The sequence below is a fragment of the Apium graveolens genome, chromosome 2, assembly GCF_009905375.1.
Source record: "Apium graveolens cultivar Ventura chromosome 2, ASM990537v1, whole genome shotgun sequence".
NCBI lineage: Eukaryota > Viridiplantae > Streptophyta > Magnoliopsida > Apiales > Apiaceae > Apium > Apium graveolens.
This window is the reverse complement of record NC_133648.1, coordinates 12,746,753-12,772,954: the sequence shown is the minus strand read 5'-3', so window position 1 is coordinate 12,772,954 and position 26,202 is coordinate 12,746,753. Positions and strand designations below refer to the sequence as shown.

Here is a 26,202-nt window from a genome sequence, read left to right as displayed (position 1 = left end):
ATTTTAGCTAAGAACATGAACAACCAGTTGACCTAACACGTTCTTCTTGGAACAGGTGCTTCAAAGGTTAGTTTGAGCCTTAAGGTACCCCGGGTGAATAGGATGGTGCGTGCTTTGGATTGCAGTTTTATGATATTATAATTAATATTCGATCCAGGAGATTTCAACTGCTATCCAGGTGTTCTTCTAAATTCAATCCTCATCTTTGAGGACAAGGATGTTTTTAAGGAGAATTCATACAAATACATGCAGATAGAAAGTTGATAAACAATGTTCAGTACATAGTTTCAGCAACAGAGTATGCTTTGAGCAGAAAGGAATCATTAAAACTCGAACAATCCAACTGACAAACTTTCATAGCACCCGGGAATGGGAATCAGGCTACCCTTAAGACCAGAAACGTGTGCATTAGAACTCTGCTCTTTACACTCTAGGTTTCCTGTCTTCATGCTGTAACTCCAATAGCTCCATGACTTCTCGTTATAATCCACAACCCATAAATCATATTTTATATCACCGGAGGTATCAAGCATACCCAAATTTCCTTTGATTTCTAATATCGCTGAGCACCTGAAAGTAATTTCGGGATGAGGAATCACCTTCAAATGTCTCCTTGCTAAGATAAAATGCCAGTATCTGTTCTCAACCATCCTTTATCATAATGGTCAGCCAGTGCAAGAACCCATGAACGTAGACGGGCTTATTATCACGAGGAAAACAACTAAAATCGGGATCAACACTTGGCATTACTCTCCAGGACGTCGTCCCTAAAGTGTGGATTAGTGTAAAGTGAGTAGTTTCTGGTTTACTGTTGGTACAAACCATTTTAAAAGTATTGGTTGAACTATCAAAACCTAATCCGATCCCAATCCAAATTGAACTTATGGGCGTCGGAGGCAATGTCGTAAACTGACTTCTAAGAGGATTTGCAGCCAAAATTCTTCCAGCTGTCCATTTATCTACAAAGTACAGCAAACCGATGCAATAACCATCGACATCAATAAAGCTAAGTTGAAGGTTTATCATAGGAACTGTTGTTGCTACAAAAATCATTCTAGACTCTTGATCGATGCATTCTTCTGCCTCATACAATGAAGTTGTCATTACTGGCCCTGAAGAGTCTGTCTTTCTGGAGCAGCAGTAGATTCTGATCAACCTCACCACAATCATACTGCATGTGAGCCAAAAATGGATCATCAATGATTTTGCATCATGATTTCGAAACACACCTCATTCTCAAAAGTGATTTTATAGGTGTACCCTGATAAAGATTTTCATGACTAAATCCACAGATAATTTATCCATTATCCATTTCTTTGCTTCCCTACCTTTTCTACAGTCTCCAAAGATGATGAGGAGAAAACAGAAAGATGGGGTTTATGGAAGGCGGAAAAGAACAGGGTTTTCAGTAAATACTCTAAATTTATTTATTATCTGTCGAAATTTTGTAAAAATCAATCTGTTATAGATAAAAATGGGGTGATTGTCAAAGTTTATCCAAGATATTGACCAAGATATTAATATGTCACAAATCAAGGATTACAATCTAAACAAACCAGACAATAAAGATCCTTCATAAAAAAACAGACAACAAAATACAATAATAATTCATACCCAAATGGTCACAATTTACTATCAATTCATACTAGTTACACGCAAAAAATATTCATAAGTACTTGCAAAGCAAACATTATATGTAGATGTATGTGACAAAGGAAATAAAGATATCAGGTGGTACACAACAAACCATTTGTCAAGCGGAAGAGCTTTTGAAACAGGAAATGTGATTCAAACACCCCACAGGAAGTGAACATAACTAGTGGAGAGTTAATCCCCCGACTCATCCACGGCGTGCATCTTTCTCCTTCACGTTGCCGACACCCACGGCATATACAACTTCATGGAAATATATAACGTCAAGACAAACATACTTGAAACAAGTACCAAACAATACGCACTGCTGGTGCCAATGATAATCTGCAAGTGTATTTTACTGACCATCAAGGCCTATAAGGTAACTATCCTTTAAAGATAGCAAGTACTGAATAGCATCATCAATGACCGCAATTGAATCTTTACCCTTTCCATCAGGAATTATGCTCTTTAGAATGCTAATGGTCTTGCGTATTTTTTCTTCCTCCAATAAATTGTTGCTGTTACCACAGCTAGATTCTGCCTTGTCTTCGTGCTCGAAGCATCTATCACTTTTCAGGGAACTTGCTGTTTCAATTAGTGATGGAACATCTTGATCCCCACCAGAAACTCTGTGCTTTTTTGCTGGCCTGGCTGAACTAGAAACTTCTTCTCCACTTTCGTGCAACCATACTCGTTTATTATCAAGTATACTAGGTGAATGTCCCGTACTTGCTTCTTCCTCATCCTCAGAATATTCATTTTCATCATCAGAGTAAAGCAATGCATCTAGTTCTTCTGTGTCTTCGTGCATCTCACTGCGCACATCAATTTCATAATCTTGTTTACTAAATCCATCATAAAAATATCCCTTCGATAGATTTTCTGCTTCTTTTCTGATTTCCAGGTCCTTGTAGGGAGTAAATGCATTAGAAGGTTTTGGGCGCCAAGAAGGCATGTTGTGGACAGGACCACTGATCCCAGTCCCAGAACTAAACATCATGGTGGTCTGATCTCCTGACTGATCAAAAACAAGAAACCTTTTAGGGGTACTCTGAGCATTCGAAGCTACAGCATCCCTGCTATTTTTATATGGAGAAGCAGAGTTCAACACCGGGGTAAAGGCCTGACGATAACGAGGCAGGCAGTATAACCAATTATGAGGTTGAAATGGTTGATCAGCCTTCACCTGTGGCAACCCGGTAGACCCATGCATGGGCATAATGCCATTTGTTGATACAAAATTATTGCACGAGTTCATATAAAAGGGGGAAGTACTCTGCTGGCCCATACAGTATGGAGCATCCAAAATGTTGAAATTGGATGATTGCCCATTGTTTTGCTGGTAATCGTACCAGCTCCCTATGCCCTCTTCCATCCAACCAAAACAGCCACCAGATAATGAAAAATGAAAGAAAATGCTCTGTGAAAAGAATAGAGTAGAAACAGTTTCCAAATCACTTACATAAAATAGTTGAACTTCCACATATTAGACAGCGTTGAACATCAATACGTACCAGATTGACAATGTTTGGAATAACGATTATCTGCTGTTCTTTAAAAACAATGTAAAAGATGTAACTACACACTCCAGCTTAATAAGTTTGAACACGAGTGAGGAAAATCCAACTACGTTACAGGTTTGAGCAACTGGCGGAAGTATTCAGCCTGAAAAATTGTTCAAAGATTTAGATCAACGATTACCTAAAACATGGAAAATGATCAAAACTTGCAAGAAAACTGAGATAGTATAGATTACTACTAACCTGGCAATCCTGTAGAGGTTGAAAGCAAGCAATAACTCTAACAACTATGGTGGCACCCCCAGCAATTCCATTTTCATGCTTCAATGCTCGAAATCGTGTTTGGCCGGCTGCTTGACACACCATAACTACTTTTCCCTGACCCCTTATAAATTTCCCCCCTTTTTCTTTAAAATCAAACTAAATTTTCAAACAAGAAATATATTGGAAAAATATAATCCTCGACAAAATCAAAGTTAACTGAAGGCACAAGAGCGGATGAAATATAGTGGAAAGACAATTTCTTTTGAGTAGGAACTAAAAATAAAAATTCTTTCAACTGAATCAATAGCGTGGAAAGACAGAGTGGTTTAAACTGAACTAACAAGATATTCAAATCAAAGCCAATCGAAGGGAAGAAAGCAGATCAAACATAAAATCCGGAAAAAAAATCGAAAAAAGTAGAACTAGAAAGGAAAATTCGTTCAACTGAATCAATAGTGTGGAAAGACAAGAGTGGTTTAAACTGAACTGACAAGATTTTTCAACTGATCCAACGGCAATAACAGGGGAGGACAATGAAAAGATTAGAGCCCATTGGGATGACTAGTGTGTTAAGTAGGATATATTAAGGTGTAAATGTAGAATTGTAGACTTTATAAAAGGGCAAGCTCAAGATTACATAAAGTATGGGATTGAAGACAAACAAATTACAGAATCACACGACAGTACAAACTGATAATGAATCTTCGGACAACAACATTAACAGAATGGCTAAACCACAGCATGCTATTCTTCCTTAATATTTTTAATCGGATAATATAGATTTAAATTTCCCTGTAAATGAAAATTTCACAATTAATCAAGATTGTAAACATCAAATGAAGCCATTAAAGAAACTTGAATGAAATCAACATAACATGAATCTTATGTAATGTTTTTAGAATTAACAGAACATAACATGAATTTTATGTATTTTTTTAGATTTATCTACTTAGTGAAGTTAGGTGCAACAATAGTAGTATGATTAAGTTTCTAAGATTACACATGAATCAAAATTATGACAAGAAAAATAGAAACTTACAGTATTCAGACAAGAACTTGTTGAAATAAACTTTCTGAACGAGAGAGAGAGAGAGAGAATGTGTGTGGATACAGTATACATAGGAAAGAAGAATGAATAAGTAGAGATGGGGGATGGTGTGCTGTAGAATCACGCGTGTGTTAGTGCACGCTTGCGTTGGAGGTTGATGAAAATGAATGAACAAACATTTCATGGGCCCCATTAACTTGCATAGTATCATCATCATAATCTATCATCTTCACTCTCGAATCCACTTCTAGTTTTGTTGACCAACCCATTCTCACTTTCATTTTCATCTCCATTTTCCAACCACTTTTTTAGTTTTTTTTTTCTCAATTATTCAATTTTTACTTAAAATGAAATTATTTTATTAAATTAAGAAATGGGGAAGATCCTAACATGTATGCATGGATTCATCTGGGAGACTGTAATTCGAGACTGAGTCGAGTATCAATGAACGAATCAGTGATCGGGTATTTTTAAACGAGTCGAACCATTCGTTTAAGTTAAATATGCTTGAATTTCTTGTCAAACACGACTCGTAATACACGCCAAATTGAGTTTACCGGCAATTTACAACAAGTCAGATTTAGTCTAGCTGAGTTGGCTCTCAAACTCAACATTAAGAAAATGAAAATTTATAAAAATTCAATTAAATTCAACTTTATAAGTAATAAACAAAATTAAAAATAATTTCTATGTAAAATTTAGAGAAGTTCGAGCAAAACCAAATTTTTGAGTTTGAGCTAAGCTCATCGAGTTTGATACATACTCGGCTTCTATACAATTTGAGACGGGTTGAGTCTGGCCGACCCAAACTCGCTTGAATGAGATTAAGTTCGAGCTGCTCGCAAGCGTCCCGAATTCACTGCCTTAGAAGCATCTATGATCACCACCTCTGAGATATATCTTACTAGTATTCTTACCATATTTCATTTTAAAATTAACAACAATTTTAAATGTCAGTGATGCTTAAGAAAAATTAGACCATTCTCTGTTAGAAAGTTTAATTTAACGGGACTTTAGCATGCTTAGTACTTCGTTTCCGCCACGGTAAAAACATGCATGCGTAAAACCCAGTTGTGTGTGAATTGTAAAACCCTTTCTCATCCTTAACTCTCTCTTTTAATAACTCTCTCTTTTAATCTCTTTATTTATGACCCTGGTAAGAGTAGGATCATAAACAGGCATCACATAGTATCCTATGTCTAACACATAGTTTTGATTTGACCATTCAAACCAAAATCAATCATATAGACTCTAGATAAAAGATGATAACAAAACCAATTTTAATCAAAAAAAGGCAATGTATTGAAAGTATGAAATGTGATTAATGTTATAAGATATATTAAAGTGGTTACTACTAAAAATTTAAAACAACAGACATGATTAATGATGAAACCATACATGTGGACCTTAAATTAAATATACAGGTGACATGCTATACAAACTTTGTTTTTCCCAACAATCTTGATTATAAAATGGAGTTAGGTATTGTACAATTTAATTTTCCTTTGATAGTGATAGTCAAATTTCATATTGTCTTTATATTTTGGTCACAGCCTTTGAAAATCTATGCAGTTTTGTTTTGGTATCTGTTAGGTTTGTTATTCTTGCACTCCTAAACAAAAATATTTACTCAAAGTTCTGTTTCTGAAGACAAAGAAGTCATATTTCAAGCAAGTAAATCAGAAAAAGAATAATCAAGAAATATGATTTAGTACAAGTCCACAGGATTTATGCATTAGTTTTATAAACAAAATACCAAGCCGAGGGTTGCCATGATTAATTTTTTATTTTTTTTTAAAAAAAATACCTGAAAGAAGATCTTTGAGACAGCCAAGAAGATCTACAGCACCCAATTATTTAACCACTGACATTCAATATTTTATACCTGTGGCATAAAATAATGCCGGCTGTGTTGCGTACAAATATTATATATACGTCACAAACATAAATATTATTTTAAGAGCTAATTTTTATTTTCAGAGTAGGAAAAATTATTAAAAAAATGAAATTACTCTGGTATTTTTTTTCTTCTTTTTAATGCTATCGTGTATGTAGAAGCAGTTTTGTCTTTTCATGCTTTGTTTACTCTAAAAATAAAAAAATTGTTTTGAAAATAGTATTTTCTTATAAGAAATCGTTTTCTCATGATTATTGTCAATCATATTCTAATTAAAAAAGATTAATAGTTAACGTCATGTTTTGTTTTAAAAAAAACAGAATAAATTATACAATTTATAATACTTTTTTCGTCTTCTTAAATTATAATATTATTCAAATTATGTCATACACATAATTTGAACAAGAACAATATTAACAATTCAATAGAAAAAACGGAATATATCAGTATAACATTATTGACCGGCCAATAGTCTATGTAATGTAAGGCGTGTTTGTTGGAAGTGGAGGGAACAAATTAAACCCAATCAAGCCCATCCATACTCCAATTCCATGGGGTCTTCACCTTTAATGTAGCACTAACACACTCCCACCATGTACAGATTAAAAGGAAAGCACAAAAGAGTTGAATTCAAGTGATTGTATGCATGTATGTTACTTTAGCTTTACTTTAACTTTGTTAATTATCAACACAAATGCCCGGCAACATCAAAGGATTGCCCACTTAACAAATGCCTACATACCCTTTTACTTGCTCCATACATGATACACTTGGAAAATCATATGACAGGAGTTATCATTTTCTGATTACCCGGGAAACAAAAATAAAATACGAAACATGGGTTCTGGCCAACAGTTGAACATATGAACCCTGTTTATAGAAAAGATTCGAGGTAGCTGAGATTAAAGTTCATGTAAGTTCGTACTTACATGTATTAACTCTCTTCAACAATAAGATTATATATAAAATCCGGAACAACATGTTATCACTCCGCCAGACCTGGCATAAAATTAGCCGATTGTGAGGCTATATTTGTAACATCAAGTTTTTATAAATTTCAAAAATAGTTGTTAGATAGGAATTGAATCTGTGCCAAATATTTACAAACTAAACACATCAACTATAATGAGCTAGATACACTTTTGGTTAAACTTTTATAACATTAAGTATTGACTTGGAACTTATTTATTTATACGAGATATCTTGCCTTACATTAAATTTAATATTTATATAAAATCTATTATCTTTATAATCTGTAGTTGGGGAAACATTTTATTTAAAATTACTGTTTTGCCCATGTATTTTAATAAATATCAAAAATAGTTGTTACTAATAGTAATCGAACCTATGACAATTATTTGCAAATTAAACACTGTTAGGTCACACACACTGTAGAGGGGGTGAATACAGTGTATAGCACAATCAAACCGAACTTTAATAACTCAAGTAACAGAAAACAAACTTTATTCAAAACAATAAACTCTGTTACAGTATGGAACTGTCATCTCTCAGTGATGAACAAATATCAGGAGAGCTGCTAGGGTTACAAAAAATAATTTTCTCGATAATGATAACACTTATAGTGTAAACTCTATGTCTATGTTTATATACTACACAGTTACAAGATAATCGCTAATTGATATGGAATATAATTCTGCTTCCTAAAATGTATCAATCAGATATCTTTTCTTCCAAGTATTCCATTCTTCACGGAATTCCTTCTTCATGTATATCTCTTCTTACGTTTGTTTTAATCTTCTTTTCCTTTCAATCAGCTGCCTTCCTTATCTGAACGTTTCCTTTAAGTCCTGATATTATCTTCTGATAAATATCTCCTGAACCTTAAGTACTGACGACTTAAGTTCTGACTTCAGTATAAGTGCTGATTTCAGTTAAGTACTGATTTGTCATGTTTAAGTAAGATCTGAAAACTAAACATAAATCATATTAGACATGACATTATCAAATATATCTAACAATCTCCCTCAACTTGTAAATTAGCATAATATACAATTTAACAGATATTTGATGATGTCAAAAACATTAAGTACAAATGCATGAGAATTTGACTAGATAACTACAACTTACAGTCCTTAAAACTTTACCAACTTTAACTTCTGATAACAACTTCAGTCTGTATTCATATCAGGAATTGAGCAGTTGTAGATCTTGATTTGACTTCATTTTCTGATCTCTCTGATGTCAGGAGTTGTTCTGAGATAATTCTTTAACAAACATCTCTCAGCAAATCTGAGTTCATCAATCATCCTCCTTTTAGCATCTTTAAGTTCTGCAGAATATTCACCAGTTTGAAAGATTGCAGCCCTGAGATCATTAATTTTAGATTTCATTATGTCCTGATCCAATCTGATCAAATATGCCTTGTCAGACTCAAGATTGAATTCCACAGCCTTGTAACCCAGAAAGGTAGTTATGATCTTAGCAGAGTTAGGCTTCATCTCAACAATATCACCCTTGTGATCTCTGTACTTTGGAAGATATGTGATGTCAGACTTAACAGAATAAAGCCTTTTCTGTCTCTGAATTTGACTCTTCAAATAGTTTGCAGCACTTTCTGTTATTTTGTCATTCACTTGAAGTAAGAATAATACATGTTCCAGTTCTTCAAAATACTTCAGTGGAATGACATTTTCCTTTATATGATAAACCCTACCATCTGTCATGAAGTACAACAAGATATGTTCTTTCAAGTAGGTATGGTAAACCATCTGTACAGATTCTAGTTGATTCAATCTTTCAGGAGTTGCTCCAATACCTGGTTCACTTAAGGAAGTTGGATCATTGGTTGTGTTCTGTATTCTTCTTTCATCAGCACTACCCAATCCAGTTTTATCTCTTGCTTCCTTTCCAGTAACCACTCTTGCTTCAAAACCACTTACAGCAGTCTTCAAAGGTTGAGTCTGTTTGGCTTTGGTGAATCCTGGTAGGAGTATCTTTGAAGGTTTAACATGAGCAATGTCAGAGGTTTCTTGCTTCTTTCAAATATCAGAACTAACTATATCTTTACTCTGAACAACTTGAGCCATGTCAGAGGCTGTCTTAGAAAATTTTCTTGAAGTCAGAGCAAGATCAGCATCTTCAACAGTAATTTCTTCATCCACAGGAGGCACATAAACCTTGATAGGTTCACCAACTTTCTCTTTGCCCTTGGACCTTGGATCTATCTGCAATTGTGATTTAGCCTTGATTGCTTCAGAACTTGTTCTTTCTTTTATCATAATGCCTTTGGCCTTTGAAAGTTTCTTTTTACCAACAGAAGCTTCAGATATAGAATTGACTTTTTCTGACTTTAGTCTAGCTTCTTCTTCCATCAGACTTTCCAAGTCCATTCCTGAATTCTCCTTAAGAAATAACTGTCTTGATATTTCTTCATCAAGATCTAGAAGTTCATCAGAACTTATCCTTTTACCAGTAGCAGAAGTAATTCTTTTTCCTGCATCAGAAATTGTCCTGTGACTTGTAATTTCAGCTCTTCTTGATGAGAAACTTCTACCTTGACCATGACCTCCATCCATTCCAGAGTTTCCATGATCATCTTCTTCATCATCCTTCCCCTTCACTGTCTTAACAGTTTTGTATTTGGACTTAATTACTTTCTCCCCCTTTTTGGCATCAGCAGGTAAGAGAAGAGAGACAAGCAATTCCACTGAGGCTTGGATTTTATCGAGTTGTGATTGCTGAAAAGCTTGATGTTTCAGAATATCATCAATCTGAGACTGTTGCTTCTCTTGAGTCTTCTCAATGTAAGCAACTCTGTCAAAGGTAGGTTTGAAATTTTTTTTCTTATCAAGTGTCCTAGTCATATCTTGCTTGAGCAATTCTTCCTTAACTTGACGTAACTCTGCATGAGTTGTTGAATGGAGACCTTGCAGATGTCTAGTACTCAATGCAGTGACTCGAAGTTGTGTCTTGAAATCATCATTAATTAACATTTCATCAGCTTTGGCCAAGTGCTCAGCAAGAATCTTTTCAGATGGAACAAAGGTAACTGAGTTCCATTCCTTATTTCACTCATGTCCTCTAGGAGTTTCACTCCAAGGTACTGGTGCTGCTCTTGTAACAAACTTCTTAACTAGTTCAGATTTATGAACAGTTTGTTGAGGTGCATGTCCTGAAGGACCAACTTCATCAGCATCTGTATTAGGAGCAACATCACCAGTAGTATCAGCATGTGAAGCATCAGAACCTACAGAATCAGCATCTTCTGATAAGACAACAGTATGAGAAGCAATCGAGGCTTCAGCATCATCTTCTAAGTGCTGATCTGTTTCCAAGTTCTGATCAACAGCCATATCCTGATGCTCACCTATATTCTGATCATCAACATCTAGATGCAGAGAAGGTATTGTAGACAATTCTGGAGTTTGAGTAGCATCAGTGACAGATGTTGTTGATGGATTAACTGTTGTTGGAGCTTCTAAGTAGAGAACCTCAGGCACAACCAGGTTGTGAATATCAATTTCAGCACTTGTGCCTGGGTCTTCAAAAGATATAGTTTCATGTACAGGAGACATAGATGGTGTGTTTGCCTTATCTGTAGCAGCTTCCTGATTTGGGTACATTAAAGAGAGAGATGCAGTAGCTTCAGCAAATTCAGTAGCTTCAGCAAATTCTGGTTCTTTTGAGATCAGAGATTTTTGATCTCCTTCCTTAGCTGCTGTTTCCTCATCATCTGAAGCTAGCCTTTTAGCTCTTTGTTTCTTGTATCCCTTTGAAGGTGGGGATTCCTTGGGAGGTTCAGCAGAAGTCATTCTTCTAAGCCTTTTGAGAAGCTTAGATCCCCCAATTCCAGAATCCTTCTGAGAAGGAACTTTCTCAGCTTCTTTTACAACAGGTTCTGATGCAGAAACTTGTTCCTCACTATTAGACTCATCTCTCAGAACAATCCTCCTTCTCTTCTGTGGTGTCTGAGGAACAGTATTTGTCCTCTTGGGCTTGGAAGATGAAGGCTTCACAGTAGGGGCAGAGGATGAAGGTTGAGCTGTCTGTGAAGGTGTGAGATAAGTTTTGAGATATGTTCTGAGAGAGGGTTGAGGTATAGAAGTATGTGTGGTATGTTCTGATGGTTGGTGTGGTGTTTGGGATGTTGTGGTAGGTTGAACATCAGGATAAACAGATCTATAGGTTTGAGGATCATCATTTATTAGGATCTGTTTTACAGACTGAGGAATCTGTAAAGGTCTAACCACCGTTTTCTTAAGGTCAGCATTTACCAAGTCATTAAAAGCCCGTTTTGCAAGTTTAAAGGGTGGAAATAAGTCAGTGGTAGGTTGGGGTTCATCAGCACAACATAAATTATATATAAGCTGACAGAATCTAGCAAAGTAGATAACATTCCTATCCTCTGTCATCCTATCCCCTATAAAACCTAGCACAGCACTTGCAAAATCAAAATGAGTTTGGTTAATAATAGCATACCCGATGTGCCGACTCATTATTGGAATGACATCAAAGTTGGAACACTTATTCCCGAAGGCTTTAGTGATGCAGTCGAAGAAAAAGCTCCATTCCTTTCTGATATGTGCTCGTTTCAACTGTCCAAGCTTAGCCAAACTCTGCTCATACCCCAAATTGTCCATGAGCTGCTGTAGTGCTGGTTCCTCCGGTGTTGAGAAAATGCAGCCTTTTGGTAAATGTAAAGCCTTTCGAACTGTTCCAGGAATTACCACATGCTCATCATCATTGACTTCAAAAACAATGCTGGGAGTACCAATTGCACCACCATTATCAAAATGCCCAGTCCGCCAAAATGTCAGAACTTGTTGGCTTGAAAAGACGGAAGGCTGGGTCTTTGCATACCCAATTTCACTGTGTGCAAGAAGATCTTGCACAAAATGTAACTCAGACGGAGCTTCATCATGATTTAGAATTGCAACATAGTTGTTGGAAACGAACTTGGCTCCATCGATGATCAAATCCTTAGGTGCCATGAGAAAAAATTGAGAATTAAGATTGCCTGTAAGGTGTTTGATAAAATGTCTGTATGAAAAATCAACGTCAGGAGATGAGAGAGAGTAAAAGCAAAGAAAGAGAGATAAAGTGTAAAAGTAAATAAAAGATTGTATAATCTTCTCTCTCTCTCTTACTTATACTTGGTTAAGAAAAAATAACCGTTGGACACCTGTCAGACATGCAGCAATAATGAATAGTTAATGAGCACGGGAAAATAGTAATCATTACTTATCACATAAAGTTTTTCAAGGAAAAACCGTTTCACTTACCCAGTAATCCCATTAATTGAGGTAAGTCAGTTTTAATTCAAAAATAAAATTGTTCCCACTTATTTAATTATTTTCACTGCAAAACCAATATTCTGAAAAAAACAAGTGTGAGAATGACCAAAAAAAATAAATCAAGTAAACAAGTACTGATATTTTAAAAGCAGAACTTAATTTAAATCAATAATTAAAATGGTCATCAGAATATGGATATATCATGATTTAACAGTGCAGTAAAATTGCAAACATCTCAGAGACAGAATCTTGCAAAAATAAGAAATTCCATTAATATATTAAGAGAATACATCCATGAAATTGAAATTACATCTGAGCATTACAAGACTGTCTTAAGCTTCTAAACCTAACATCAACAGCTTTTGTCCTTGGCTAAGAAGCCGGACAAAGCTGACGATGAAGAAAAACAGGAAGAAGAAAACAAATTATTTCTTCTTCCGACTCTCTACAAAAAGAATAGCGAGTCGAATGATTCCCTCTTGTTGGCGGAGAGCTTCCATCCTTTCTTCTTCAAATCGCTCCAGATGGCGATGGTAGTCCATGTAAAAGAACAGGAGGTGTGTGAGAACCTCCTGGGGAACCGAGTCCCAAATCTCATCAGGAATGACAGTTACGTGCCATTCCTGCTGCCAATCCTCACAGCTCAGCTCCATGTTGAAGGTCTCATAGTTCAAAAACATATTGTAGTTGACCATGTTTGTGTTGGTATGAAGGAAAGGAGAGTGAGTGTGTGAGAAAGAAATGATGTGTAGGCTGATTTGAGGTGTTGGTTTATATAGGCAAGAGAATGCCAGGAGACGCAAGGAAATTTAATGCTGACAGGTAGAAATAATTCTACCTCGTCTCCCTAGACTGGGAAGAAGAAAAACAGTCATTGCAAAAGTAAAATAGGGTTTAATGCGCACAACAAACAAGTAAAAAATTATTGTGCATGTACGTGTTCTACTAACCCTAATTGTATTGACTGTTAATATCTTACCCGTTCATATTCTGAGTAAAAATAAGACTGTTTCAGATTTTAACCAAAAATAAGTCAAGTAGAGGATCATAATTTAATATCAGCACTTAGACTTATATCAGAACTTAACAGTCATCAGAACATGATTTCTTAACTCGAAAAATGAATGCCTATCTTTGTGATTCTTCACACAAATTCTGAGTTCGGTTCTTCAGAACTTATTTATCAGAACTTCCAGCAGAACTTGTCCTCAGAATTTATGCAATCTGACACATAAACTGTTCATCTAAAACACCATTGAACGCCACAGTAATTTTCATTATTCATATGGAGTGTAAGTGTGTGCCTTAAGCAAAATATCAGACAAAGAGTAAAGTCTGATTCACTTCAGTACATCTTAGAAATAAGGTATAACTAAGAACTTTACTAAAAATCTATCATTATTCTGAAGTTTACTTTTGAATGAGTTCATGCATGAGTCCGCCTCAACTGTTTTGTGCTTATTTTATGCATCTTTTGAAATTCCATTTTACAGTGGCTTCTCAGTGTAAGTGAGTCACGACTGCTTATCAGAATTTATGCTATTATCAGAGTATTTCTCCAGTAATCATAGAGTGTGAAAAGTCACCAAGAAAAATAATTATTTGTTTTTCTGATGCATATTACTTAATACCAGCAATGCACTTGGATCGTCCCTTCCACATTGTTACTCTAGATCTCAAGGAGTACCTGATTTTTATTCTCTGTTTATTTACTTTTTCTTTTGATGAGTGGGATTTATCAGCACTTAGTACATTCATCAGATTTACTAACATCAGAACTTAACAGATGAGAAGCATTATTCTAGTTTTTGACTTAGTAATAAGATAGACAAAGTAAACGTGACTAAGCTCAATATCAGAATTTGCTTGTGTCAATAGAGTGCCACATAAATAATTACTGCTAACATGGGATCTCTAGTATGTTAAAGACTACTAGGTCACAATCTAGCACAGTTATCCTTATAGGATTGAATAGTCACAAAAACAGTCATATCACTATCAGAGTTTAGAAATTCACATCAGACAACAATCAGTACTTAAGCAATTTTCAATTAAGCACAGAATACACAAAGAGAGTAATTTTTGTAAATACTGATCATAAAGTCTGATGCATCAGAACAAAAACTAAGCAGATTTAGAGAAAGAACCTGAAACCATTCCAAGTTCATTTACCAATCTTGTAAAAGTAGCTTCACACAGTGGTTTTGTGAAGATATCTGCTAGTTGTTGATATGTTGGAACAAAATGCAATTCCACTGTACCTTCATCCACATGTTCCCTTCTGAAGTGGTACCTAATGCTGATGTGCTTTGTCATTGAGTGTTGAACTGGATTACTTGTCATAGCAATAGCACTTTGATTATCATAGTAAATAGGGATTTTAAAATATGTTAACCCATAATCCAGTAGCTGATTCTTCATCCAAAGAATCTGTGCACAACAGCTTCCTGCAGCAATGTACTCTGCTTCATGCAGTTGATGTGGAAATTGACTTTTGTTTCTTGCTAAACCAAGAAACCAATCTGCCTCCAAGAAATTGGCAGCTTCCACTTGTGCTTTTCCTGTCAATTTTACAACCTGCAAAATCTGCATCTGAGTAACCTATTAGTTTAAAATCTGATTCTCTGGGATACCACAATCCCAGATCAGCTGTTCCCTTAAGATACTTGAAAATTCTTTTCACAGCTGTTAAGTGAGGTTCTCTTGGATCTGCTTGAAATATTGCACAAAGACAGGTAGCATACATGATATCAGGTCTACTAGCAGTTAGATAGAGTAGAGAGCCAATCATACCTCTATAATCAGTAATATCTATTGATTTACCAGTGTCTTTATCCAGTTTTGTTGCAGTGGCCATGGGAGTGGATGCACTTGAACAATCTTGCATTCCAAATTTCTTCAGCAAATTTCTGGTGTACTTGGTTTGATAAATAAAAGTGCCTTCTTCATTTTGCTTGACTTGAAGGCCCAGAAAATAGCTAAGTTCCCCCATCATACTCATTTGATATCTTGACTGCATCCGTTTGGCAAAATTCTTGCAAAATCTGTCATTTGTAGAACCAAAGATGATATCATCAACATATATCTAGACCAGAAGTAAGTCTTTTCCATGGTTGAGGTAGAACAATGTTTTGTCTATAGTTCCTCTGTTAAATCCACTTTACAGAAGAAATTGAGCTAATGTCTCATACCATGCTCTTGGAGCTTGTTTAAGGCCATAAAGTGCTTTATCAAGCCTGTAGACATGATTAGGATATTTGGGATCTACAAAGCCTGGAGGTTGTTCAACATATACTTCCTCCTCCAATTCTCCATTGAGAAAAGTACTTTTCACATCCATTTGAAAGACAGTGTACTTTTTGTGAGCAACATAAGCCAAAAATATCCTTATGGCTTCCAATCTAGCAACTGGTGCAAATGTTTCATCATAATCAATTCTCTCCTGTTGAGAGTATCCTTTTGCAACCAACCTTGCCTTATTTCTTGTAATTATGCCATCACTATCAGTTTTGTTTCTGAAGACCCACTTTGTACCAACAACAGATCTGATCTTTGGACTTGGCACTAGGGTCCAGACTTTGTTTCTTTCAAATTCATTTAACTCTTCCTGCATTGCTTGCACCCAATCAGCATCTTGAAGAGCTTCTTCCACTTTCTTTGGTTCAGTCTGAGAAAGAAAATAATTGTAAAGACATTCACTTGAAGTAGCTGTTCTAGTTCTGACACCTGCATCAGGATTTCCAATTATTAAGTTAGGTGTATGTGATTTAGTCCACTTCCTTGCAGATGGAAGGTTTTCTCTAGAACTGGATGCTCCCCCATGATCCATGTTATCTTCATCAACATTTTCTGATGCTCCCCCTGAAATTATGCTCTCTGAGTTGGATTCTTCAGAATTTAAGTTTTCAGAATTATCAGAACTTGGCTTATCAGAGCTTGACGAATCAGAACTTGAAGAGCCAGATGTATGTTCTGATGCTTCTTGAGATGTGGTTGTATCTTGAGTATGCTCCCCCTGCATAGGTGCATTTTCCTTTGGTGTAGTCACCACAGTTTCAATAACATCATAGTTTAATCCATCAGAGATTGCAGTATCAGGATTTAGACTGTCAGGATTTTCAGTATCAGAATTTAAGACTTCATTTTTAAATCTCAACTGATCATGATCATTGAAATCTTCAAGTCCAGTAAATTTCTTATCATCAAAAGAGACATTGATAGATTCCATGACCACTCTTGTTCTCAAGTTATAGACTCTGAAGGCTTTTGTGGAAAGTGGATATCCAACAAAGATTCCTTTATCAACTTTTAGATCAAATTTGGATAGCTGTTCAGGATGAGTCTTAAGAACAAAACACTTGCATCCAAATACGTGAAAATACTTCAGATTTGGCTTCTTTTTCTTCACCATCTCATATGGTGTCTTTCCATGCTTGTTAATTAGTGTTACATTCTGAGTAAAACAAGCAGTCTGCACAGCTTCAGCCCAGAAATAGGTTGGAAGCTTTGCTTCATCAAACATTGTATGTGCAGCTTCAATGAGAGTTCTATTATTTCTTTCAACAACTCCATTTTGCTGTGGAGTTCCAGGAACAGAAAATTCCTGCTTAATTCCATGGTTTTTGCAGAACTCTTCCATTATCAAATTCTTGAACTCGGTACCATTATCACTTCTTATTATTTTCACAGAATCTTTGACCAATTTATCCAGTTGCCTGACATGATCAATCAAGATAGATGCAGTTTCACTTTTTGTGTGCAAGAAATACACCCATGTGTATCTGGTGAACTCATCCACTATGACCATAGCATATTTCTTCTTTGCAATAGACATGACATTTACTGGACCAAATAGATCAACATGCAGTAGGTGATAAGGCTCAAGAATTGATGATTCAGTCTTGCTCTTGAATGAGGATTTCCTTTGTTTAGCCTTCTGACAAGAATCACAAAGGCCATCAGGAGCAAATACTGATTTTGGCAGTCCTCTCACAAGATCTTTCTTGACTAGTTCATTTATATTGTTGAAATTTAAATGAGAGAGTTTCTTGTGCCAATTCCAGCTTTCTTCAATTGATGCTCTACTCATCAGACAGATTGCAGAACCATCAGTACTTGTTGAAAGCTTGGCCTCATAAATGTTACCACGCCTGTATCCTTTCAGAACAATTTTGCCTGTAGATTTACTTACAACTTCACAGTGTTCTTCAAAGAAATCCACATGATAACCTCTGTCACAGATTTGACTGACACTCGGCAGATTGTGTTTAAGTCCTGAGACCAGAGCTACTTCTTTAATGATGACATTCCCAAGATTGATATTGCCATATCCCAATGTTTTTCCAATGTTTCCATCTCCATAAGAAACACTTGGGCCAGCCTTCTCCAAAAAGTCTAATGGCAGGGCTTTATTTCCAGTCATATGTCCTGAACATCCACTGTCCAGAACTAGGATATTTTTCCTGTTGCCCTGCAATCACAAAGACCACTAATGATTAGTTTTAAGGACCCAGATTTGCTTGGATCCTTTGGCCTTATTAAGTTTGTTAACATTTGCAGCGGATTTAGCATCAAAATTTATGTTAACATTTTTCTTATCAGAATTTACACTATCAGACTTTGAATCAGAACTTACACTAGAAGGAACAATGCTGACTTTCTTTAAAGAGGGTTTTATTTGATAATAATCATAGTACAGACTATGATATTTCTTACAAGTATAAATGGAATGCCATAAACTACCACAATGAAAACAAGGATTTTGTGGCTTATATCTAACAGACTGACTCTTAACTTCTGATTTTGAAGGTAAGGAGTTTATGTTCTTATTCTTCCTGCAAAAAGAAGCCAGATGGTTAGATCTTCCACAGTTATGACATGTTTTTCTAGGAGCATCAGGAACAGGCTTATAATCATTGCTTTTATTCACACCTTCCTTTCCATTCCTATTTTTCCTAGGTGATTTTACCTTGTTTGAATTCTTAACATCTTTCAGCTTATGCTTAAGCTGCTTCTTTGTCATTAAGCCTACGTTTACTTCAGTTGTCTTTTCCTGTTTTAGTTTGTCAGAAGTTAATTCCTTTTTAACTTCTGATTTCTCAGTATCAGACTTTACAGCTACAAACTTAACAGGTTTTAACTTTGGCTTTTGTTTAACAACTATAGGCTTAATATCTACAGTTCCTTTATCACCCTTATCCCCTCCATAACCTAAGCCCTCTTTCTAGTTTTCACTACTTAACAAATTCTGAGTTGTTCTGCCAGAATTAGTCCAAGTCCTGATAATCTCTCTTTCCTTTTCTAACTCAGCTTTTAGAGATTCATTCATTTTAAGCACTTCATCTCTAACATAGAAAGCATCATCTCTATCTTTCTGAGTTTGATGGAACATGACTAACTCTTTTTCTAAATAATCATTCCTCTTTTTGCAAACAAGATTTTCAGAAGTTAATCTTTCACATGTTAAAGTTTGATCTCTGTAGCTAATGAACATGGTTTTAAGATATCTTCTCAACTCATTAATATCATCAGTATGAAAGGCATAAGTAATTTGAGGTACCATTAACTCAGCAGCTTCAGAACTGCTTTCAGCACTTGCCATATCAGCATTTGCCATCAAGGCATAATTCTCCTCACTTTCAGAATCTGAGGTGTCTGCCCAGCTTTTGTTCTTTGTGACAAGAGCTTTGCCTTTGTCACTCTTCACTTTCTTGCGATCAGGAGATATGTGGTATTTCTCACCACAGTTATAGCATTTGACATTTGTATAATCTCCTCTGTCAGACTTTCCTCCTTTGCCCTCAGATATTCTGAAATTCTTCTTATCAGAACTTGCACCTTTCCTTCCTGAACTTTCTGTATGCAATCTTCGTGATTCCTTTCACCATAAGAGCATACAGCTTCATCATCTCTTCATCAGCATCCGTCTCAAGCAAGCTTTCAGATTCTGAGTCATCATCACTATCAGAACTTGATGACTCAGTATCAGACTTTGTGAAAAGAGCTTTACCCTTGCCTTTCCTTGAGGTAGCTGCCTTGGGGGATTCTTCTTCAGCCTTAAGAGCAACTGTTCTTGACTTTCCTCCTTTCCTCTTACTTCTTTGTTCCATCTCAAGTTTATGAGTCTTGAGCATCCCATAAATTTCATCAAAAGTTGTTTCATTAAGATTATAGTTGTCTCTTATTGTTGTTGCCTTCAAATCCCAGCTTTCAGGAAGAGCCAACAGGAATTTAAGGTTTGAATCTTCAAGATCATACTCCTTATCAACCAGTGACAAGTCATTCAAGATTTTGACAAATCTATCATATAAATTAGTCAATGACTCATTAGCCTTTGAGTCAAAGTGTTCATACTCTTGAGTGAGTATTGTCTTCATGTTCTTCTTAATCGTATCAGTTCCCTGACATCTTGTTTCCAAGGCATCCCATATCTCCTTTGCAGTCTTGCAGTTTATTACCGTGTTTGACATTACATTATCAATGGCACTATGCAGTAAGTGTCGTACCTTAGCATCATTGGCAATTGATGTGATATCTTCATCAGTGTAATCACTCTTCTCCTTTGGTACAGACTTTGCTGCTTCACCTGCAACTGCAACAACGAGCTTGGTTGGTTTGTGAAGTCATTCCTTGATTCTATCGAGATATTCTAGATCTGTAGCTTTCAGAAATATGGTCATCCTCACCTTCCATATGGGATATTTGGATGGTCTCAATATGGGAACTCTAATCGTCTCATATCGGCTTTGGATTTGTGTCTTTGGAGGTTCTTCAGTTTTGGTGGGCTTAGTTTGAGTTTCTACTTCAGACATGATTGTTTTTGGATCTTAAACAGTTTGTGTGTTAACAGATAGGCTCTGATACCACTTGTTAGGTCACACACACTGTAGGGGGGGGTGAATACAGTGTATAGCACAATCAAATCGAACTTTAATAACTCAAGTAATATAAAACAAACTTTATTCAAAACAATAAACTTTGTTACAGTATGGAACTGTCCTCTCTCAGTGATGAACAAATATCACGAGAGCTGTTAGGGTTACAAAAAATAATCTTCTCGATAATAATAACACTTATAGTGTAAACCTTATGTCTGTGTTTATATACTACACAGTTACAAGATAATCGCTAATTGATATAGAATATAATTCTGCTTCCTAAAATATATCAATCAGATATCTTTTCTTCCAAGTATTCCATTTTTCACGGAATTCCTTCTTCATGCATATCTCTTCTTACGTTTATCTTGATCTTCTTTTCCTTTCAATCAGCTGCCTTCCTTATCTGAACGTTTCCTTTAAGTCCTGATATTATCTTTTGATAAATATCTCCTGAACCTTAAGTACTGACGACTTAAGTTCTGATTTCAGTATAAGTGCTGATTTCAGTTAAGTACTGATTTGTCCTGTTTAAGTAAGATCTGAAAACTAAACATAAATCAGATTAGACATGACATTATCAAATATATCTAACAAACACATCAACCACTTGAACCAGAGACACTTTTTGGTTAAACATTAATAACATTAAGTATTGACTTGGAACTTATTTATTTAAACGAGGTGTCTTGCCTTACATTAAATTTTATATTTATTTTAATATTTATATAAAACATAATAATTTGAGACTTGATTGAATAACTCATTTCAATATGCTAACTTTACACTTATAATAGACATATGATTTCAACCAATTGAGCAAGCTTATTTGGTTAAATTTTGATAAAATCAAGTATTGAGTTACATACTTCTTTCTTTATTTTGGGTGACTAAACTTATATAATTCAATATTTATCTAGAATAAAATTATTCTAAGACTTGGTTAATTAGCTTATTACAATATAATAACTTTACACTCATGTGCAAGAACGTGATTATAATTTTTTTTAATTTATACATTCAATAAATAACTTCTTGTTGATAATATATTATCATATTAACTTGTTGATAATATCTTGCCATATAATAATAATTTATTAATGATCAAAAATCGGATAATTAACTCACATTGAGATACTAACTCTATACTCGTGTAACAACCAAGGATATAATCAATCTGAGTTGACTCAAAAACTGTCATGCTCGTACTCGATTAAAAATATTCGGGTTCGAGCACGAACTCGAGTTCAACCGAACTTTAAATTTTAAACTCAAAATTCAGGTCGTAAAAAGTTCGATAGGGTCAAATTTTTTAGGGAAAACATATAATTCAAAATTAATATTTTGCGCCCTTATTTGAATAAATATGAAAAATTATTATTGGCTTGTAGAATTGAACTCGTGACACCTATATCCAAACATTTGACTTCTATCGATTGAGTTAGATACTCATTTGATTATATTTTAATAACATCATGTACCGAGTTATGTATATGTTTCTTTATATTGGATGGTTAAACCTATATAATCTAATATTGATATATAATAAAATTATTCTAAGACTTAAGTAATTAGTTCACTATAATATATTAACTTTATACTCATGTACAACCACGTGATTTTAATTATTTTTTAATTTATAAAAAAAATTATAAATATTAAATAAATAACTTCTTGATATTATGTTACCATATTAACTGATTGATTATATATTACCATTTAATAATAGTTTATTAAATATTGAGACTTGGATAATTAACTCACTTCGAAATACCAACTTTACAACAACTAGGGATATAATCAAGCCGAGCCGAGTCGAAAACTTTCAGACTTGAACTCGATTAAAAATGTCCAGGCTCGAGCACGAGCTCGGTTTCACCCGAATCTTAAATCAGCATGAAACTCGGGTCGTAAATAGTTCGGTAGCCTCAAGTTCGGCTCGAAAACTTGAATCAATTTCACCAAATATTGACAAAAACTCGAAATATGATAGGTTGTGCTCGAATTCGATTCTAATAAATATATAAAATATTAATAAAATATTAAATATTTAGATAAAAATATATTTCTATTAAAAAAATAATATCAGCTCGATAAGACTCGTGAACCTTATGAGCCGAGTAATTTGAAGTTCGAGTTCGACCGTGCAAAAAAAATTACTATTTTGCCCCCATATTTTGATAAACATGACACTTAAACATTATAATATTTTTGGTATCTCCAGTTAAAAAAATCATTGAGACTTGATAGAAAATCATTATTTTTAATGGTAAGAATGCACTCTAAACTTTACATTCGCGACACAATATAAATTTAAGGATGTTCGTCATTACAGTAGTCCTTCTAATATGAATCACACAATATTGTATGAAACAACACGCAAATATCGTAAAAATACACAAAAAATAGCAATTTTTTATAAATAAAGCTAGCCCGTGCCTTGCACGGGTAATAAAGCTAGTTACTCTATAATAGTATGAAAAATTGAATTTTCCGGGTGCCATGAGTTGTATCTATCCACTGTTGATTTCGCATCCAGTTCAAATATGCACAGATTTGTTCTCCAATTTTTTTCATGTTAATGCTTCTTTAAAACTCCCAAGTTTTTCCCTCAGCTCCTTGCATATGACTAGTTTTGGTATATGTAGAACATGGCGGGTTTAAGAAAATTAGGTTTCACGCGTGAATAATATAATGAGTTGTGGTGGGGGTTAGAGGTGTTGGGTATAATTAACGATACGTGCAATAATGAGATAATTATATAATTAGGATTAACAAGAACATGCAAATAACCAAGTAACAAAACAAAATACAAGGCAAAAATAACAATATATTATTAGTGACTGTGTTGACAAAAAGAGAATAGAACATTTAGTTCTAACATAACCTTTATCAAATATGTAATCTGAAAGAACTATGAACTGCTGAGCCGCTCAGCCTTCGAGAAAACAAATTGTTCTTGAAGAGAGTATTGTCCCACTTACGTTGTGTTGAGTTGCAGCAATATCACTATCAGAGCAATGTGTCCACAGTCACGTAATGCTAAACAGCGACCCGCACCTCAGTTCGCCCAGAAAACCTATGTTATAATATGTATGTTATGGAGGAGAGAAAAAGAAAGAAGTAACGGTTAGGGTTTTCACAAGTATGTGATTTTAGTATATATTTTCCCAAACGTTTAGTTATGTATATAATACAAAACCAAAACATAACTGAAAACTTTACATTAACTAAAATAAATATCTTGACTTAAACAGCATTTTATTGAATATTATCAAAATCAGAAACGTAATAGTTAGGACAACCCTGCCCATCAGTATTTACACTCAGCAAATCCTGATCCAAGCGCGTCAGGATTTATCAGTCTCAGCAAATCCTGATCCAGTCGAGCGTCAGGATGTCACAACCTCAGCAAATCCTGATACAGTCAAGCGTCGGGATCTGTCTCATATTAAAATAAAATAATAAATCATTAAATATTTTAATTAAAGAAGCAGTAAAATTCCTCACCCAAGTCACCTCGCGTACGCGAGACGCTGAGACATTCGTCCAAATCGCCCTCCGACCTGTGTCGTGGTGAGGCGGTGGCGCGTGTGTGTGCGCGCGCAAGGCACACAATAACACCATGCACACCCACATGCCTTAGTAGTTGGTATAATACTCTTGTACAAGGTACTATACAAAGCAACACACCCCTCTTTACTTAATCAATGTGGGATAAAACCCACAAACCCATTTCAAACTACTAAACTTCACCTCAATTTCTATATGGATTATACTAAGAAAATGACTTAGATCCAAACATGAAAATTTAAGTCCTCATTATTAGAAACAACCTACAACAATTAGTTTTAGGAAATTACATTAAGAACATGTCTTAAACATGTCTCAAATTTTCCATTTCTAAAAATCCCCCACAAATACATACAGAAATGCAAATCAGATTTTATCATGACTTGCTTTTCAGAGTCGGTACCCTTCTGAGTTTTAACCCTCCTAAGTCCCCAACTTCAATGGATACCGGATAGAGATGAAATGTTTTACCTTGAACCTCTATCCGTTTGGTGTAATCACACTCCATAGACGACGACAAGTCAAAAAGCTATAATGCAGATCTACGACTTTGAGACATTATGGTCGTGTCTCGATCCTGTTAGTCGAATGCTTCAAGGAATAACTCTTTCCTCTAATTGTAACCTCACAATTACATTCGCTTAGCTGAGCATCTCCAAAGATGTACTGCCAACATCTCGTCTTACGACTTGACCCCATTCAGAATTTATAAATCCTGACATAATATTTGGTCCATCGATATTTATCAAATTCTAATCCAAAACTGTTTCCATCAGAGTTTATTAAAACTCTTACTAACTAGCAGTTCAAGTACCTCTTAAGGTTTACATGGGATAGACTCAGATACATAAGTATCTAAATGTATATGGTAGAGGTACTACCAATTTATCCTTACATCTTGTAATACCATATTGAATATACTTCAAGGGATCTCCTCTCAGGTGTATTGGGTTATCGCTGTTGATGAATCATGATGGGTTACCAGTCTCATCCCCAACCTCGACTTAAGGAATACATCATGCTCAAGCCCCTTAGTCGGCAGATCAACTATATTATCTTGAGTACCTATGAACTCAAAAGAAATAATCCTACCAGACACAAGACCCCTTATAGACTTCAGTCTAACTTGGATGTGTCTCTTTGTCCAAGCATTATACTTCATACTTCTGATCTTGTCGATAGTTGTACGGTTATCACAATGAATCGAAATGGCAGGAAGCGATTTGCTTACTACAGGTAACATAGACATAAGCCCATGAAGCCATTCATCATCCGTCCCCGTGGCATCAAGTGCACACAACTCAGTATCAAAAGTAGACCGAGTAATCAAAGTTTGTCTAGAAGACTTCCAGGATACTGAAAATGACTTAGATGCAAACATAAAAGTTGAAGTCCTCTTTACAAGGAACAACCTCCAACTATTAGTTTTAGGAAATTATATCAAGAACATGTCTTAAACATGACTCAAACTTTCCATTTTCTAACAAGAGGTGGCCAAATGGGCGGGTCGGCTCGTCCTGATTCGCCTCGGCTCATCTTATTAATAGTTTGAAATCAGTTCCTCTCGGGTCGAATCCAACTCCACTTATATAGATGTGGCATTCACGAGTTCAAGAAAATTAATTCGTCATTTGGCCCGGCTCGGCACTCAATTCGGCTCGCATGTTGAACCGGCAGGACTCGTTCCTGGACTCGCCAACCGGAGGTGAACTCAGTGGACTCTGCACGTCCCCTACCTCACCAAAAGTTATAACTAGAGTTCGCAATTCGTTCATTTCGTTTACTTTCGTATCATGTACTTTCATGTTTTGTGTCATGAATGTATAATACAAACTCGAACCGTTAAAGATTCGTTTCGTTTCGTGTTCGTGTATCTTCATTTTGTGTACATTTCGTGTCGTGTTTCGTGTAATTTAAAACCAATAAAGATAAAGATAAATATTAATATATATTTAAATATTAAATTTTTAAAAGTTAAGTCTTAAATCAATAAGTCAAAAAATTCAAGTTCAATCAAGCCTTGTGAAATTCACATTTGAATATATTTTTTATAAAAATTATATGAAAAATATTATTGTAAAATATATGTATTTATATAATTTTTACCAAATTTATTTAAATATTTATTTATTTC

General features: G+C 35.1%; 1 protein-coding gene across 2 annotated transcripts; it reads right to left on the bottom strand.

Annotated features, from left to right (window-relative positions):
* Positions 1 to 1,586: 1,586 nt before the first annotated feature.
* Positions 1,587 to 4,612, bottom strand: LOC141706981 (transcription factor bHLH145-like). 2 transcript variants are annotated; one of them, XM_074509907.1, is made up of 4 exons: positions 4,459 to 4,611; positions 3,399 to 4,211; positions 3,150 to 3,300; positions 1,587 to 3,055 (listed from the first exon to the last, which is right to left on the bottom strand). In XM_074509907.1, the coding sequence occupies exon 4, from the start codon at positions 3,008 to 3,010 to the stop codon at positions 1,991 to 1,993; it is 1,020 nt and encodes a 339-aa protein (XP_074366008.1). In that variant the 5' UTR covers positions 3,011 to 3,055; positions 3,150 to 3,300; positions 3,399 to 4,211; positions 4,459 to 4,611; the 3' UTR covers positions 1,587 to 1,990. The 2 variants fall into 2 exon arrangements, with proteins under 2 accessions (XP_074366008.1, XP_074366009.1); XM_074509908.1 differs by having other exon boundaries at positions 1,587 to 3,300; positions 4,459 to 4,612.
* Between the last annotated feature and the right edge of the window lie 21,590 nt (positions 4,613 to 26,202).